The sequence below is a fragment of the Fringilla coelebs genome (assembly GCF_963513975.1).
Source record: "Fringilla coelebs genome assembly, chromosome: Z".
In the NCBI taxonomy this organism is placed as follows: Eukaryota; Metazoa; Chordata; class Aves; order Passeriformes; family Fringillidae; genus Fringilla; species Fringilla coelebs.
In genome coordinates, this window is record NC_140031.1 from 28,027,225 (window position 1) to 28,040,015 (window position 12,791).

Here is a 12,791-nt window from a genome sequence, read left to right on the forward strand (position 1 = left end):
TCATTTATAGTACAGGGAAAACTTCACAAATTCTACAATTACTATCTCTTTTTAGACTCTGATGTGTCTCAATACTCATAGTGCTAAAACTGTATGTGCAGATGCAGTCCAAGGTATGGCAACACACCTGCTCTGTAGCTGTTTACAGTCACTGCTAAAGGAGATTGGAACCTGCATTACTAGGACACAGCTACTTCAGACATTACCTAGACAGAGTTGTTTGTTCCTCAGATTTTGCTGACTCTTGAAACTTCCTCTCTGATGAGCATTAAAAAAGGGCTGGGAGGATTCACTGAAAAACAGCAGTGTCTGCAGTCCCTGGACTGTTAAAAACTGTGGACTGTGGCAGTTTGTATTTCCAGTTATCTAGTGAATTAACACAAGAGCTAGTCAGAGACAAGAACCTCCTGAAAACCAGTCCAGTTGCTACAATAAAAATTGCTACAGTAATATGCCGAAGTTAATATTTTGACTACTGGAAATCGTGTCACTGGCATCAGTGAGCACTTGTTTTCAAAAGATAGTAGAAAAGACATTCACTGGTCAAGATCATCTAGCTATCTAGCTACAGATTGACCAGATTACACAATCTGTTCAGTATCTTTTTACTGATAAAGTCTTGCAGGGTCACACAAAGACAGAGGCTTTACCAAATGTGTTACACATCATTGAAACTCCATTTCCCATGCCTGCAAAACAGTTGCTCTGAGGGCAAAATAAGAAGCATAATACTTGCTTAGATAATTTGCCCTGCTACTAAGTGTTATTTATGGTGAGCAAAATGAAGTCACATCTGTGTAAGCAAATAAGAAGCTAACCTTTCCATAACAGTTTCCGTACACCCGTGCTCTGGTCTGAAATGACTCTTTGCAGACCAGTGGTCATTGTTCTTCACAGCTTCTGGCTAGCTCCAGCTAGACACAGGTTCAAGGAATGTGCTTGCATGTTCTTATCATTGCTTCATTTACTTATTGGGTAAATCAGTCAATGTGCTTTCTAACTAAGCTGTATTCTGAAATGTGTTTCCTTCATCAATCAGTATTGCAAATGTGTTTTCCAAATAAGAAACACAAGAGTACTGGCTTTTGTTAAAGACAGTTACTGTATTTTTTAAATTAGGTATATTTAATATTAAAAAAATACAGCATTGTAGAGGTAACCACAGGCAACAAAATTTTAACCATAGTGTAAGTTAAGGACAGCGTTGGACTTAAATTATTGATGAGTCTGGTAGACTACTTTGACAAATCCTTGATTGCAGAATCTCATGTCATTGGGAGTGAGCTATGACAGATGAGCAGAAGTTTGACCCATTTTCACCTGGGGTTGGCAGCATCTTTCTGGCTTACATCTGGCAACTTAGTTTGAAGGAAAGCATAGATATCTGGCCAGATCTTATTGGTTTCTGTTCCAGAGAAGGATTTCAATAAGCCTTTTTTCCTAAGGAAGAAAAATAAGAAAGCATTACAGATGTCAAATTGTTTAATTTTTCTAAAATCTCCACCTCACTAGAAGATTACCCCCGTAGGAGTGTGAAAATATGCATGTGATGTAACACCAAGAAAGCTGTAGCATTGGAAATGCAGGCTGGACATTGATTTCTGCTCAACAGTCCTGGAAGAATACAGGGAAGGGTGGTGAATGTGGAAATACAGAAAGGACAATCATTGATGTTGTCAGAGTCTAATTTCTTTGTCTGGGCAAGGTAAGACGAGAGCTCTACATGGTGACCTACTACATATCTATATATTAGCAGTATGATGCCTGCAGCTTTACTTTAAGAGAAATATTGTGTATAATTTTGACTCTTAAAAGAACTAGTAATTTATTTTCACAACGCAAATGACAATTCTGAATTAGCTACTTATTCGAAAAGAGTCTTGCTAGCTGGGTCCAGTCACAGTCCTGTTCTTAGAACAGCCACATTTAAATCCTCATTAACAGTTTCTCTATTTGTGTATTGCTTCTTGACCCCTTGCACTTATTAGAAGAGTTTCTACTTACACATCCAGGAAACAAAATATTGTAAATTCTTGCAAAAAAAAAAAAAAGAACTGTTACCTCACCCACCAGAGCTGTTGTTGCTCATAGCAGTATTATGATGTATTGAATAATGCATAGCATTCTTTATGAAGTTAAATGTGGCTGACTGCAGTGACAGGCTATTTCGCCACACAGGTTCCAGAAGTTCTCATGCAACCCTGAAAAGTCAAACTGGGTTGATTTCTGACTGAGTTCATGGAAGCTACACAGCTATTCACACCACATTCACTGTTGTGATATAATATATTCTGTAGCAGAGAGATCTGTTCCTCGTTATCCTGATGCACAGTAAGATTTTGGAATGTGGAAGAACAGATTTTACTACTTACCGATAATATTCTAGGACAGGTTTGGTTTGTGCTTCATAAGCCTGAAGCCTCTTGCTGACAGTCTCTGGCTTGTCATCATCACGCTGAACAAGGGGCTCGCCAGTAATGTCGTCAATGCCCTAATCATAGTTAAAAGCAAATACCAGAGTATACTTCTTACTTCCCTTTAAGCATGCTTTATGCAATTTTCTATTTAAATTATGATCAATTTCCACTAAATCAGGGTGTAGATTTCTGCTTATAAAGAGAGGCTGCTGCCTGTGTTCTTGTCTGGAATGTAAGTTGTTCACTTGACAGTAAAAGTCTGTCAGTTAAAAATATTTTCTCAGTATTGCCAATGAATCATAGTAATTTGACTAATTTTTCCTCTGGAACATTCATAGAATATGGGGAATATGAAGACAAAACCTTCATGTGCAAGGGAAAACAATACTGTTGGAAATACATTCCTGAATAACAGGAAATAAGAAACCAATTGGACCTTCATTTGACAATACTAAAATGGGCAAAAGAGTTAATGGCCCTTTGATTTTAAGTTGCAAAATGGAAGAGTTATCATTAAACAACAACTGTACAAAAAATAGCATAAGAGTTAGCTGAAGCTTTCCCCACAGAGGTAGGGACTTAATGTGTGAATGTTCCTACTAAGTAAGCATTTTGCAGGTCTGTTAAGATAATAGAGACAACCATATTTCACCTGTTTAGCTCTATTCCATGTTTGCAATTTAAGTACTGCAGTCCACTGTGTTGTGGTAAGTCTGCTAATTAGTGAAAGGTAAGACAGATCCTAAATAGCAAAGCTCTGGCAGCTGAAGCCTACTCTGGTAAGTCTGAGAATTCTCTGTTCCATCTTGCCTGTGCTCTTTGCAATTGAAAATAACCATGATTTTAAACACCTTGTTTCAAACAAAGCAATGGCAATATTTTCAGTTGCTCAATTCCAGTGCTTGCCTGGTATTTCAAGCTGGCCTCTTTTCCTGTAACACTGAAATCCAAAAACCTACAGGGCCTGCTGTACTTCTGATGTAAATTAATAGAGCTTCCAGGTGAAATGTGATGCCACAACAGCTAAGTTACTTAGAGTTGAGGATGAAATACAGTTTTAGCTGAGTTGCACTAAAGCAAATTGTTCTTGAAAAAATTTAAGGTAACAATGTACAGTCTTTATCTTCAAGCTCCTCTTTAGGATATCTCAACTCATAAAAATCTGTTGAAAAGCTTCCCTGACTTGAAAGTTTCTACATCCAGTTTTGCAGTATAGCAGCTCTTCCCTTGAAAATACCCATCCTGGTTAAATATAAACACAGGGAAAGCATTAGGTGGATTCCTCTGACTGGTGGTTTGGTGTTTCCTATATATAAAGCATGACTCCTCTGGAGAAGGGAAAGAAATCTACAATTTGGACTGTACAGGCTGCAAAGAGGCTAAGACTATGCCCAGATCCTGTGCCAGTGTGCAAGGCAGACAGTATTCCAAATCAGTAAACAGCTTTAACAAGTGCTTACAAAACACCATGATGTTCTGCTCTGCAGGGGACAAAAATGTTGTCCAACACCTTGAGGTTCTGCCAGGTCACTAACATACCCTTATACCAGGACGGTGTTACTAGAAAGATTCTGTGCTCCCAAGAAATGAGATGAGCCTTTTTGTTCTGAGTTGCTGTGTTTTGAAACACATTATGCAAACAATATTTTATTGCAGCTAGCAAACGCAATGCAGTACTTATTTAGTGCCAACACCAATGCATATTGCTTACCTGCACTTTGGGAGGACTGAATTCAAGATTGTAGACTCTGCCACTGGCAGGGTGGATCCAGCGTGCTGTAAGCCGACACTTTATGGTCTCAAATGGCACGTCTAGGTCAATCACAGTGTCTATGTGACATTCTTTATCAAGGGCTTCTGCCTGAGCAACTGTTCTAGGGAAACCTTTTTAAAGGAAACAACTTCATAAAATTCTGAAAGCAGAGTTATAGCAAAAATTTTACCTGGATTGAGTCATTAAAGAAATAATTGTTACACAGAAAAAAACCCAAAAAACCAAAAAACAAACAAACAAAAAAACCACAAACAAACAAACAAACAAAAACCACCAAAAAAACCAAGAAGCACTGTGATGTTCTATAAAGATGTAAGACACATCAGATTTTCCAATATCTTTCAGTGTCTCATGGCATTTTAACTTTTAAATGTCTCCCAGTTTTTATTTCTTCATTTCAGCTAATCATTTTCCCAAAAATGCAACAAATAAGTGCAAAAAGACCCCATATTCATATATATACCACCTACCACTACACTGAATTAAAACACTGTATACACATTTGGAATAATAAAAGCTCCAGTGAAAAGTTTCCCTTAGAACCTAGAAACATTTGTGAAATATCTTACTTTCACAGTTGTGTAAGTCTGGCTTAAGGTGGTGGCAATTACAAACCTATTTTATTCAGTTGCAGTAAGCTAAATCTATTTACCAGAGGATTACAGGATTTCTAAGGTTTCCAAAAGTTTTAGTGTATCCAACTGCCCTCAGATATGATGACTGTGAGAACACTCAGACTGATCAGGAGCCTGTCTCTTCACTTCAAAGATGCTGCATTTTGCCCCATGAACTCTGTGGCTCCCTATTCTATGTCTTAAACTATTAGATAATCTAGTGGAACTTAGGAGGGGTGCAGTGGGAACAAAGAACAAGAAAGCAAACATCTCTACAAAGAATTTGAAATGAAAAATTGAGCACAAGACCTTCAGTGGTCAAAGCTACTGCAGAACATGCTATTGCATCCTATATTCACTGGAACAGCTCCTCTCCTCAAAAAGCTCTAGAATAATCTCATTTTCTTCAGTAGCTAGTAATTTGCTTCATACTGTACAAGTAAACTTCTTCATAAAGGCAAATACCGATAGGCACAAACTTAAGAAACTCTTACATAATGTTGATCTGTCCATGCATGAGTAAGGAAAAACATTACAAAAAGACAGGGTTGATTAACTCAGACCGAGTTCTTGCTTGTGCATTATGTCTCTTGCACCTGGCTTGCATCAGTCATGAGCTGCCCTCATCCTATCTCTTACATATTCACATTATCTCATGAAAATGCTTCTAAATGGCAAGAGCAGAGGAAGAGCCAGGTCTTCAATCTTCAACACTGCTGTTGAACACTGTTCAAGAGCTGCTGTTCTTTCTTACTATTAGCAGCCACCATGGTTCTAAGTTAAGCAGCTGGAAAGTGAGTTTGCTTGGGACCAAGTAATGAAAAAATTCCTCAACAAATTGAAGTAGCTTTAGGAAAGCATTTCATTGAAATTGAACTGACATTTTCTACATAGTGTTCTCTCTATACAGAAAAAGACTGCAAGAGGTGATGAAGGTGAAGATTCCAGGAACACAGAGAAAAGTGCTCTAGATTATACAGCACATAAATCTAAATGGATTATACCCACAGACACATACAACTCAGATTGCTACATCTGCTATGACTCTAGAAGCCATCACCCTATTGTAAGGCAGTAAAGGGGTGTTTGGCTAAGTGAACATGCAAGCGGTTCAGCAACTCTGGTTTGAGCTAACTGACCAATCTCTTTGTTCTGCATTGCAGTTACCAAACTTCAGATTTTGGGTTAACCTATTTCAACGGAACAGTGTTGTTCCTGTGAAGCCCATTAGGCCAGAGCTATCCCTTGAGTAATTCACTGGGTCTCATTATAAATGCTGATGCAGACAAAATTTCTGCTGCAAAAGTTTAAAGGCAGGAGCACATTAACATGCAGCAGAAATTAATTTATTCTCTCATGATCTTAACACAATCCTCCTGCTGAGAGCTGCCAGTGGGCACAGCTATACTGCTACACATCCAGATCCACAAGACTGGAGCTGTGTGTACATGGGACCTGAAACTAAAGGGAAAAAACCCAGTATCTGCTGTTCTTTGCTTTATGGTTTACGTTTCATTGTACTGTGGGAATAAAACCTTTCTCTCAGGAAGGAACCCAGCTGTGACTAAAGCCACCAGAACATATCACTGTACATAGGAGCAACTAATTATAACTATAATAAAGCACTCAGGGGCAGAGGCCACTATGGATTTTTCACTCCCTCTAAATAGAAAACCACACCAATAACTTTTCTGTTTTATCTACTGAGACAGGTTGTGACTAGAGTCTGAAAAAAGCATGCATTCAGCCTAGACACTATTTTTGTGCTGGGCATCCAACTGTACTCCCATGGGCTGGAATAACAAGAGCCATCCACTTCATGAAGACAGCAGCAAATGTATTTTCTCTCTAGCAAGAATGCTGAAGCAATGCGCTTACACTGCAGAACTGCAAAACTGTTCACTCTGGAGAAAAGAACCAAACAGCAAATGAAGGAGACCTCTTAGGGCAATTGAGCAATAATTTTGATTACACTCCACACTACTGCAGTTCTTTTTTATACTTACCTTGTTACTGCATCACATTGCTACCTTGCCTTTTAAATAATTCCAAAGCCTCATCCTTCAAAAGTTTTCCATTCCCCAAGGGCTTTAATAAGAAAATACTTTTAAAAAGAAACTTTTCAATGCCTATTTTAATGAGGAAATACCACACGAATTATCATAACAAATACCAGAATTGCCAGTTTTGAAATTTTTGTGGAATGTTGAACTATCCTTTTTAACATGAGTTAAATATCCCTGTAATGTTCTGGGGGCGGGGTACACCCAAAGCATTTGTCAGCCAAAGAAACTGGGGCAGACTATCTGCTGAAAGTTTCACAATAAGCTGGCTACCAGCGACCAAAGCAGTCCCAAGTTTTCCAGAGCAATTTTCTCTCCACATATAGTGATATCCAACATGAAAACTTACCATCCAATAGCCAGTTGTACTGGTCTAGACCTTTTATCTCATTCAGCATTAGTTGTGTCATGATGTGATCTGGAATAAGCTTCCCTTGGTCAATGTAGGACTTGGCAAGGACTCCCACTTCTGCAAAAGTAAAAGTTGCATTACACTATCTCTGACCTCCAGCAAGTGAGAAAAAGCCCACAAGCCTGCAAAAAAAATTGTTTTGATCAGGATGATGGAGAAAAGTTGTAAACAAGACAGACAGCATGCTTACCAAAATTAAAAAATGTCCAGATAATCAACTAGGATCTGACCATACACACACGTATCAGATTAATTAGATCCACCTGTAGGGCAAAACACACTTCTATCCTCACACCCTCTGAATAAATTTACTAGTATGTATTTGAAATATGAAGTTCCAAAAACTAAAATGAGGAAAGATCATTAGCCAAGAGTCTTCAAAATAAAAAATAAAAAGGATACAAGTTTATTAAGATATCAGCCCTCAGACTTCCTGAAAAGAAAGTTTATTTTCTTAGCTTACTGTCTAGTTATTAACTTAGGCTTCATTACAAACACAAATGCCTTTGGCAGTCTGCAGTGGGACGCGCTTGCCACATATGTATTTTTATGATTACTAGAATGGCAAGAGGGTGTTTATGGATATTGTACATTATTTATGGGAGTACACAGACACCAGGATTTTCCCATGGAACTGACTAACCTTTAGTATCAGTCATTTATCCCACTGGCTCACTAAAATTCCACCCATGCATTGTCTTTCCAGCTATCACACTATGCTCCTACATGGCAGGCAGTAACATGCTATAGTTCACCCAAATCATGCATATAGCCAGGAAGAAATTCATTTGCCTAGGTTGTGTCCTAGGCACAATGTTTCCATTTCTTTCATTTATAAAACAATTGCCCAATTATGTTAAGTAACCCAGAATTGCAGCTAGACTGGTTTTATTGTGGGTCTGCAGAAGCCTTTACTTGGAACCAGTTAAGATCTAGTTACAGAAAACTAAAGAGAAAATGGGATGGACTGACATACCCACTTTCAGCAGAAAGCAATGATAAATGCCAGTCCCATCACTCAGTGCACGAAATGTGCAATAGGACAGAGGCCCTTCTTCCGATGAGGCAGCTGAAAAGCAGTACATGCCCTCAAATAGTGCAAATAGTATCTTTGGTGATGAGAAAAAAAAATAAAAAAGGAACAATTTTCCCTTACTGCCTGTTCACATCAGTAGTCAGGGTTTGAAAAGTAAAAAGACCATTTAGAAATAGGCACTGTGCACCTTTGCCAGATTTCAAAACATCCTCACTATATGGAAAAGAGTCAGACTGTGGTGCCTGAGTCCTCCAGCACATCACAAACTGGAAAGAAGGTGACTGTCTGTCTGTGTACAAAGTGTCTCTTCCCTACCTCCCTTCTTCATAACTTTTTTATTATTCTAGTGTGCTTTGAACCATGTACCCTGAAAAAGTGGGTGGGGAGAAGGAATAAATCATGTCTAGTTAGTTAAATGTGTACTTGATGCTTGGCTCTGCTACTGATTTATGTTGCAGCATTGCTCTAGCCGAAATGATCTAAAAATATTTGCAAGACAAGGTCCACAAGGAACGATTCTAACTTACCTTGGAAAGATTCAGGAGTTTTTGGCCCAGAAAGGTTTAGAATATGGGGAAACTATTATTAGAGCTTGAAAAATGCTGCCTTTTGCCCCCCTCTACAGAACTCAGGTAATTTAGAAAGTCATTATTACAGAGGGGAAAAATATAGGCAGAACCATACCCAAATAGTCATATATTAGGACAAAAACTTGATACACTAGCTTAGAGCTTTTTCTTTCCCCCCCTCTCCTGCTGTTGGGAGTGGGATTTCATGGGGTTTTGTAGGTTTTATTTAGTTCTGGGTTTTTTTAGGTTGGGTCTGAAACCACTAAAGACATGGCAATCTTCAGAATTACAGGTAACACAGGTTTCTTTCCTTTGTAGGTCATGACAGGTATCCATGTTCCATGGCTTTAGAAAGGATCAGCAGGTTCTAACCACATGACAGCAATCAAGCTCTAGCCATAACCAAACAATAATTACCTTAGCATTAGAGAAGTGGTCACAGACTCTCCACTGTCCAGAAGAACATGACAATAACTGCAGAATGATAAGGACACTCATCTTCAACAGGACTTTTCAACAATGTCCATTTTCACAAGACAGCATATAGAAAATTTGCACCATATAACTACTGTTAGCTATATCTAATTTTCCAAGGGCTTTAACTGCCCATCTTAGTGGAACTCATTTCCCAAAGAATTGGAAATTGCAGGACTCTTCTGTTGTCATCAAAACTCATGGATCTTTGCCTTGACTGAATTTGTCTAGGCTGTCTGAGTTGCTTCTCAATTGTTCTCCTATATTCCGTGTACTACCTCGTCCTCCTACCTCAGACTTCATCTCAGCACTCTGGGAACCATATCTGAAACTAATGACTGACTTTCAATGAAATTGCAGTAGAGTTTCATCTGGATTTACCAGTGAACGAGAAACTCTGTAGCAGATTCTGGTAAATTCTGCTGTAACTTATTTAGAGAAAACTTCACCTCGTAAGCTGTCCACTGACTTCTTTCTGTATATTCTGTATTTTAATGTGTCTGCTAAACTTCCATTTCACGTTTGCTCTCCTTCACAGTCCTTCATCTGCCCAACCCATCTAGAATTCTTTGCGTAATCACTTCTCTCTCCATCACTTCAGGCTCCCACCTCAATTCAAGTAATATGATATTTCCACTTGGAATTTCTTCTTCTCACACAACCTTTAGCATGATTCTGGTGCTCTATGGTCTTGCACAAAACCTAAAGTATTTAGTAAACATTATAAAACCTCAAAACACTTGGTAAAATAACCTTTCCTTTGTTTTCTTGGAATGGCTACCCACCATGTCTCACACTGAAAGTTCATAACAGAACAGTTTTGTGACCCTCTGTAAATAAAAATGTGTGATTGTGCAACCAAATAGAAATAGCATGAATCTGATCAGGTCTGTCTATGCAGGTGTGCTCCTACCAAATTCTTAACTTACAGTATCTACAACATCAACTATAGTAAAGTCAGTGTGGTATTGAAGTCATTATCCTTACTGAGTAAACAAAATTTGTATGAAGACAAATTTTGTCTTCAAAATTTGTGTGAAGACACAGGAATCTCAAACATGCTTATGAGTATTCCAAGACTAAGACTGCCAGTTACCTAGTCATAGTACTACAGTGATACTTACAAGTGAATGGAATATTCAACAGCTTGAAGTTGCTGGAAATAATAGTACCCTCACTTCACCACATGCAACCCTAAATGGTTCTGACAAGGTTTTTCACCCCACCATATAGAAAAGCAGATGTGGAAGTCAGGAGGGAACCTTCCATCCATCACTGCAAAAATTCACCAGAGAGAGGGACTGAGGTATCTCAACCGAGGCCAGAGGTCAAGCTAGAACTGTTCAGCAAGAATAATTTGTATATTTACCTAGTATAAGTAAGCATCACTGTATGTAAGCACAGACCATGCTGAAACCTAAGCATGATATGAACTCATAAGACAACAATAATTTTAAAAGCTATGCAGTTTGAAAATTTTGCACATTGTTTTTTTGTTGTTGTTGTTTTTAAAGCACCACTATGTTATGCCTGCCAGCTCAGGAATAGGCAATTTTGGAATGGCTGTTAACAATTCTAAGTACCCCTACTTGTAGCAATCAAATGAACATCCAAAAAAGTCTGATTGCCCCAAACCCCTCCTCTTGCCCTGCCTGTTAAAAGATGTGAATATTTTTCTCTTTTAAGATGCTTCCAGCTGGAGAAACCATGAGAATCTATCAGATCTATTAGAAACACATACAAAAAACACCGGGTGCTTACAAAAAGCACCCAAGACAAGGAAGCAATGAGGTGTAACAAAACAACAAAAACAGGGTAACCCCGTCCACTTTCACCAAGAGGCTGGCAAGTGACAGTATGGAGGACCCACGGCAGCAGACCTGAGGCCCGCTTCAGTGGCCTCTGCCCTCCAGGAGAGCTGTGTGAAGTCACCCAACCTCCGCCAGCGCGGGGGGCACGCGGAGGCGCGGAGCAGCTAACCCCATTAAAGAAGCACCCTCCCTTTTCGGAGGGGAAGGGAGGGAAGGAGCCGGGCTGGGGACAGGGATGTGTGTTGTGAGCGTGCGTCCCTTCCCGGAGCGGAGCTGTCAGGCGGAGCTCCCGCGGCGCTGTGTGGGGACCGTTCTCGCGGGACGGCCACAGCAAGAGGGGTCGGCGCTGCCGCGCGCACATCCCCACCCGCGTCCCCGTGCCCACCTGTCTTCCTCTGCATGTTCTCCCTCAGCAGGTCGCCGCTGGAGAGGTGCTTCACGCCGAAGTGCTTGATAATCCGAGAGGAGATGGTGCCTTTCCCGGAGCCCGGCGGCCCCATGATGACGGCGCGCAGCAGCGGCGACACCACCATGCTGCTCCCGCTGTCCCCGCTGCTCCTGCCGCGGGCGCGCAGGGGCGCGGCGGGATCACGGCAGGAGCGCCGCCTTCCCGGGGAGCGCCGCCTCACCCCGCCGGCCGGCCCGGGCCGGTCCTCGCAGGGTGCTGCAACGGCGGCTTCTCCGGCTGTCAATCAGGGGCAGGAAGGAAAGATCCTTTACGTAAGTGCGCGGGGGGCGGGAGGGAAAAATTAATAACGATAATAAAAAGATAAATGAAGGAAATTGCTCCTTAGAGCGTCGCACAGACCGCACTTAGGCATCACTGTTCAACCGGTTGGCCGTGACCAGCTTCCCTGCACCCCTCTGCCCAGGAGGCCCGTTTTGGCTGCTCCCTAAGCCGCCAGCCGCTGCCCCCCGTCAGACGCACAGAATCAAAGAGTCGTTTGGTTCGGAAAACACCTTAAAGGTCACCGAGCCCAGCAAGTAATCCAGCTCTGCCAGTCCATCGCTAAACCATGCCCCAAATGGACACAAACCCACCTTTTAAATATCCCCAGAAATGGTGACTCCACCACTTCCCTGAATTATCATGAGGATTTCCCAAACTGAACGGGGAAGTGGCTCCTTACCTAGCTGTCATCTAATGACTCCTTGGCTGCTGACACTGTCACTGACCTGCCCGGGCGCCCTGAGGCTGTGGCTGACTTTGCTGTGCTCCTTCACCCCCACGCAGCAGCCCTCCTCTTGCTGATCTCTCACAAATAAGCTCCCACTGTGTACCACCAGGCAGCTGCATTTTTAATGAGCTGTGCCTGAGTTTTGTTTATGACACTTGAATGTGAACAACTGCAGGTTGTCCTTGTTCTGAGTAGTGTTCTTCCAAACACCAAGATGTCCTTTCCCACAGATACGATTTGGTGATCCTCAGCTACATCAGAACACAATATTTTGGCCAAAACATTAGATTGTCCCGTTTCCTGAGTGTTAACAGTCATGTCCACAGCAGGAGAAGTGAGCCTTCCTGCTAAAGGTTCTGAAGATGCTGATGGATCTCAATCACTGTACCAGAAAGGTCACAGTGAAAAAGTGAGCAGAAAGCAAAGCTAGAGTCAAAACATCA

The 12,791-nt window shown here is 41.0% G+C and overlaps 1 protein-coding gene across 1 annotated transcript; it reads right to left on the minus strand.

Annotated features, from left to right (window-relative positions):
* Positions 1-1,091: 1,091 nt before the first annotated feature.
* Positions 1,092-11,832, minus strand: AK3 (adenylate kinase 3). The gene is made up of 5 exons (XM_084224637.1): positions 11,556-11,832; positions 7,218-7,337; positions 4,129-4,301; positions 2,373-2,491; positions 1,092-1,440 (listed from the first exon to the last, which is right to left on the minus strand). Exons 1-5 carry the CDS (start codon positions 11,701-11,703, stop codon positions 1,317-1,319), a joined length of 684 nt encoding a protein of 227 aa, XP_084080763.1. The 5' UTR covers positions 11,704-11,832; the 3' UTR covers positions 1,092-1,316.
* Between the last annotated feature and the right edge of the window lie 959 nt (positions 11,833-12,791).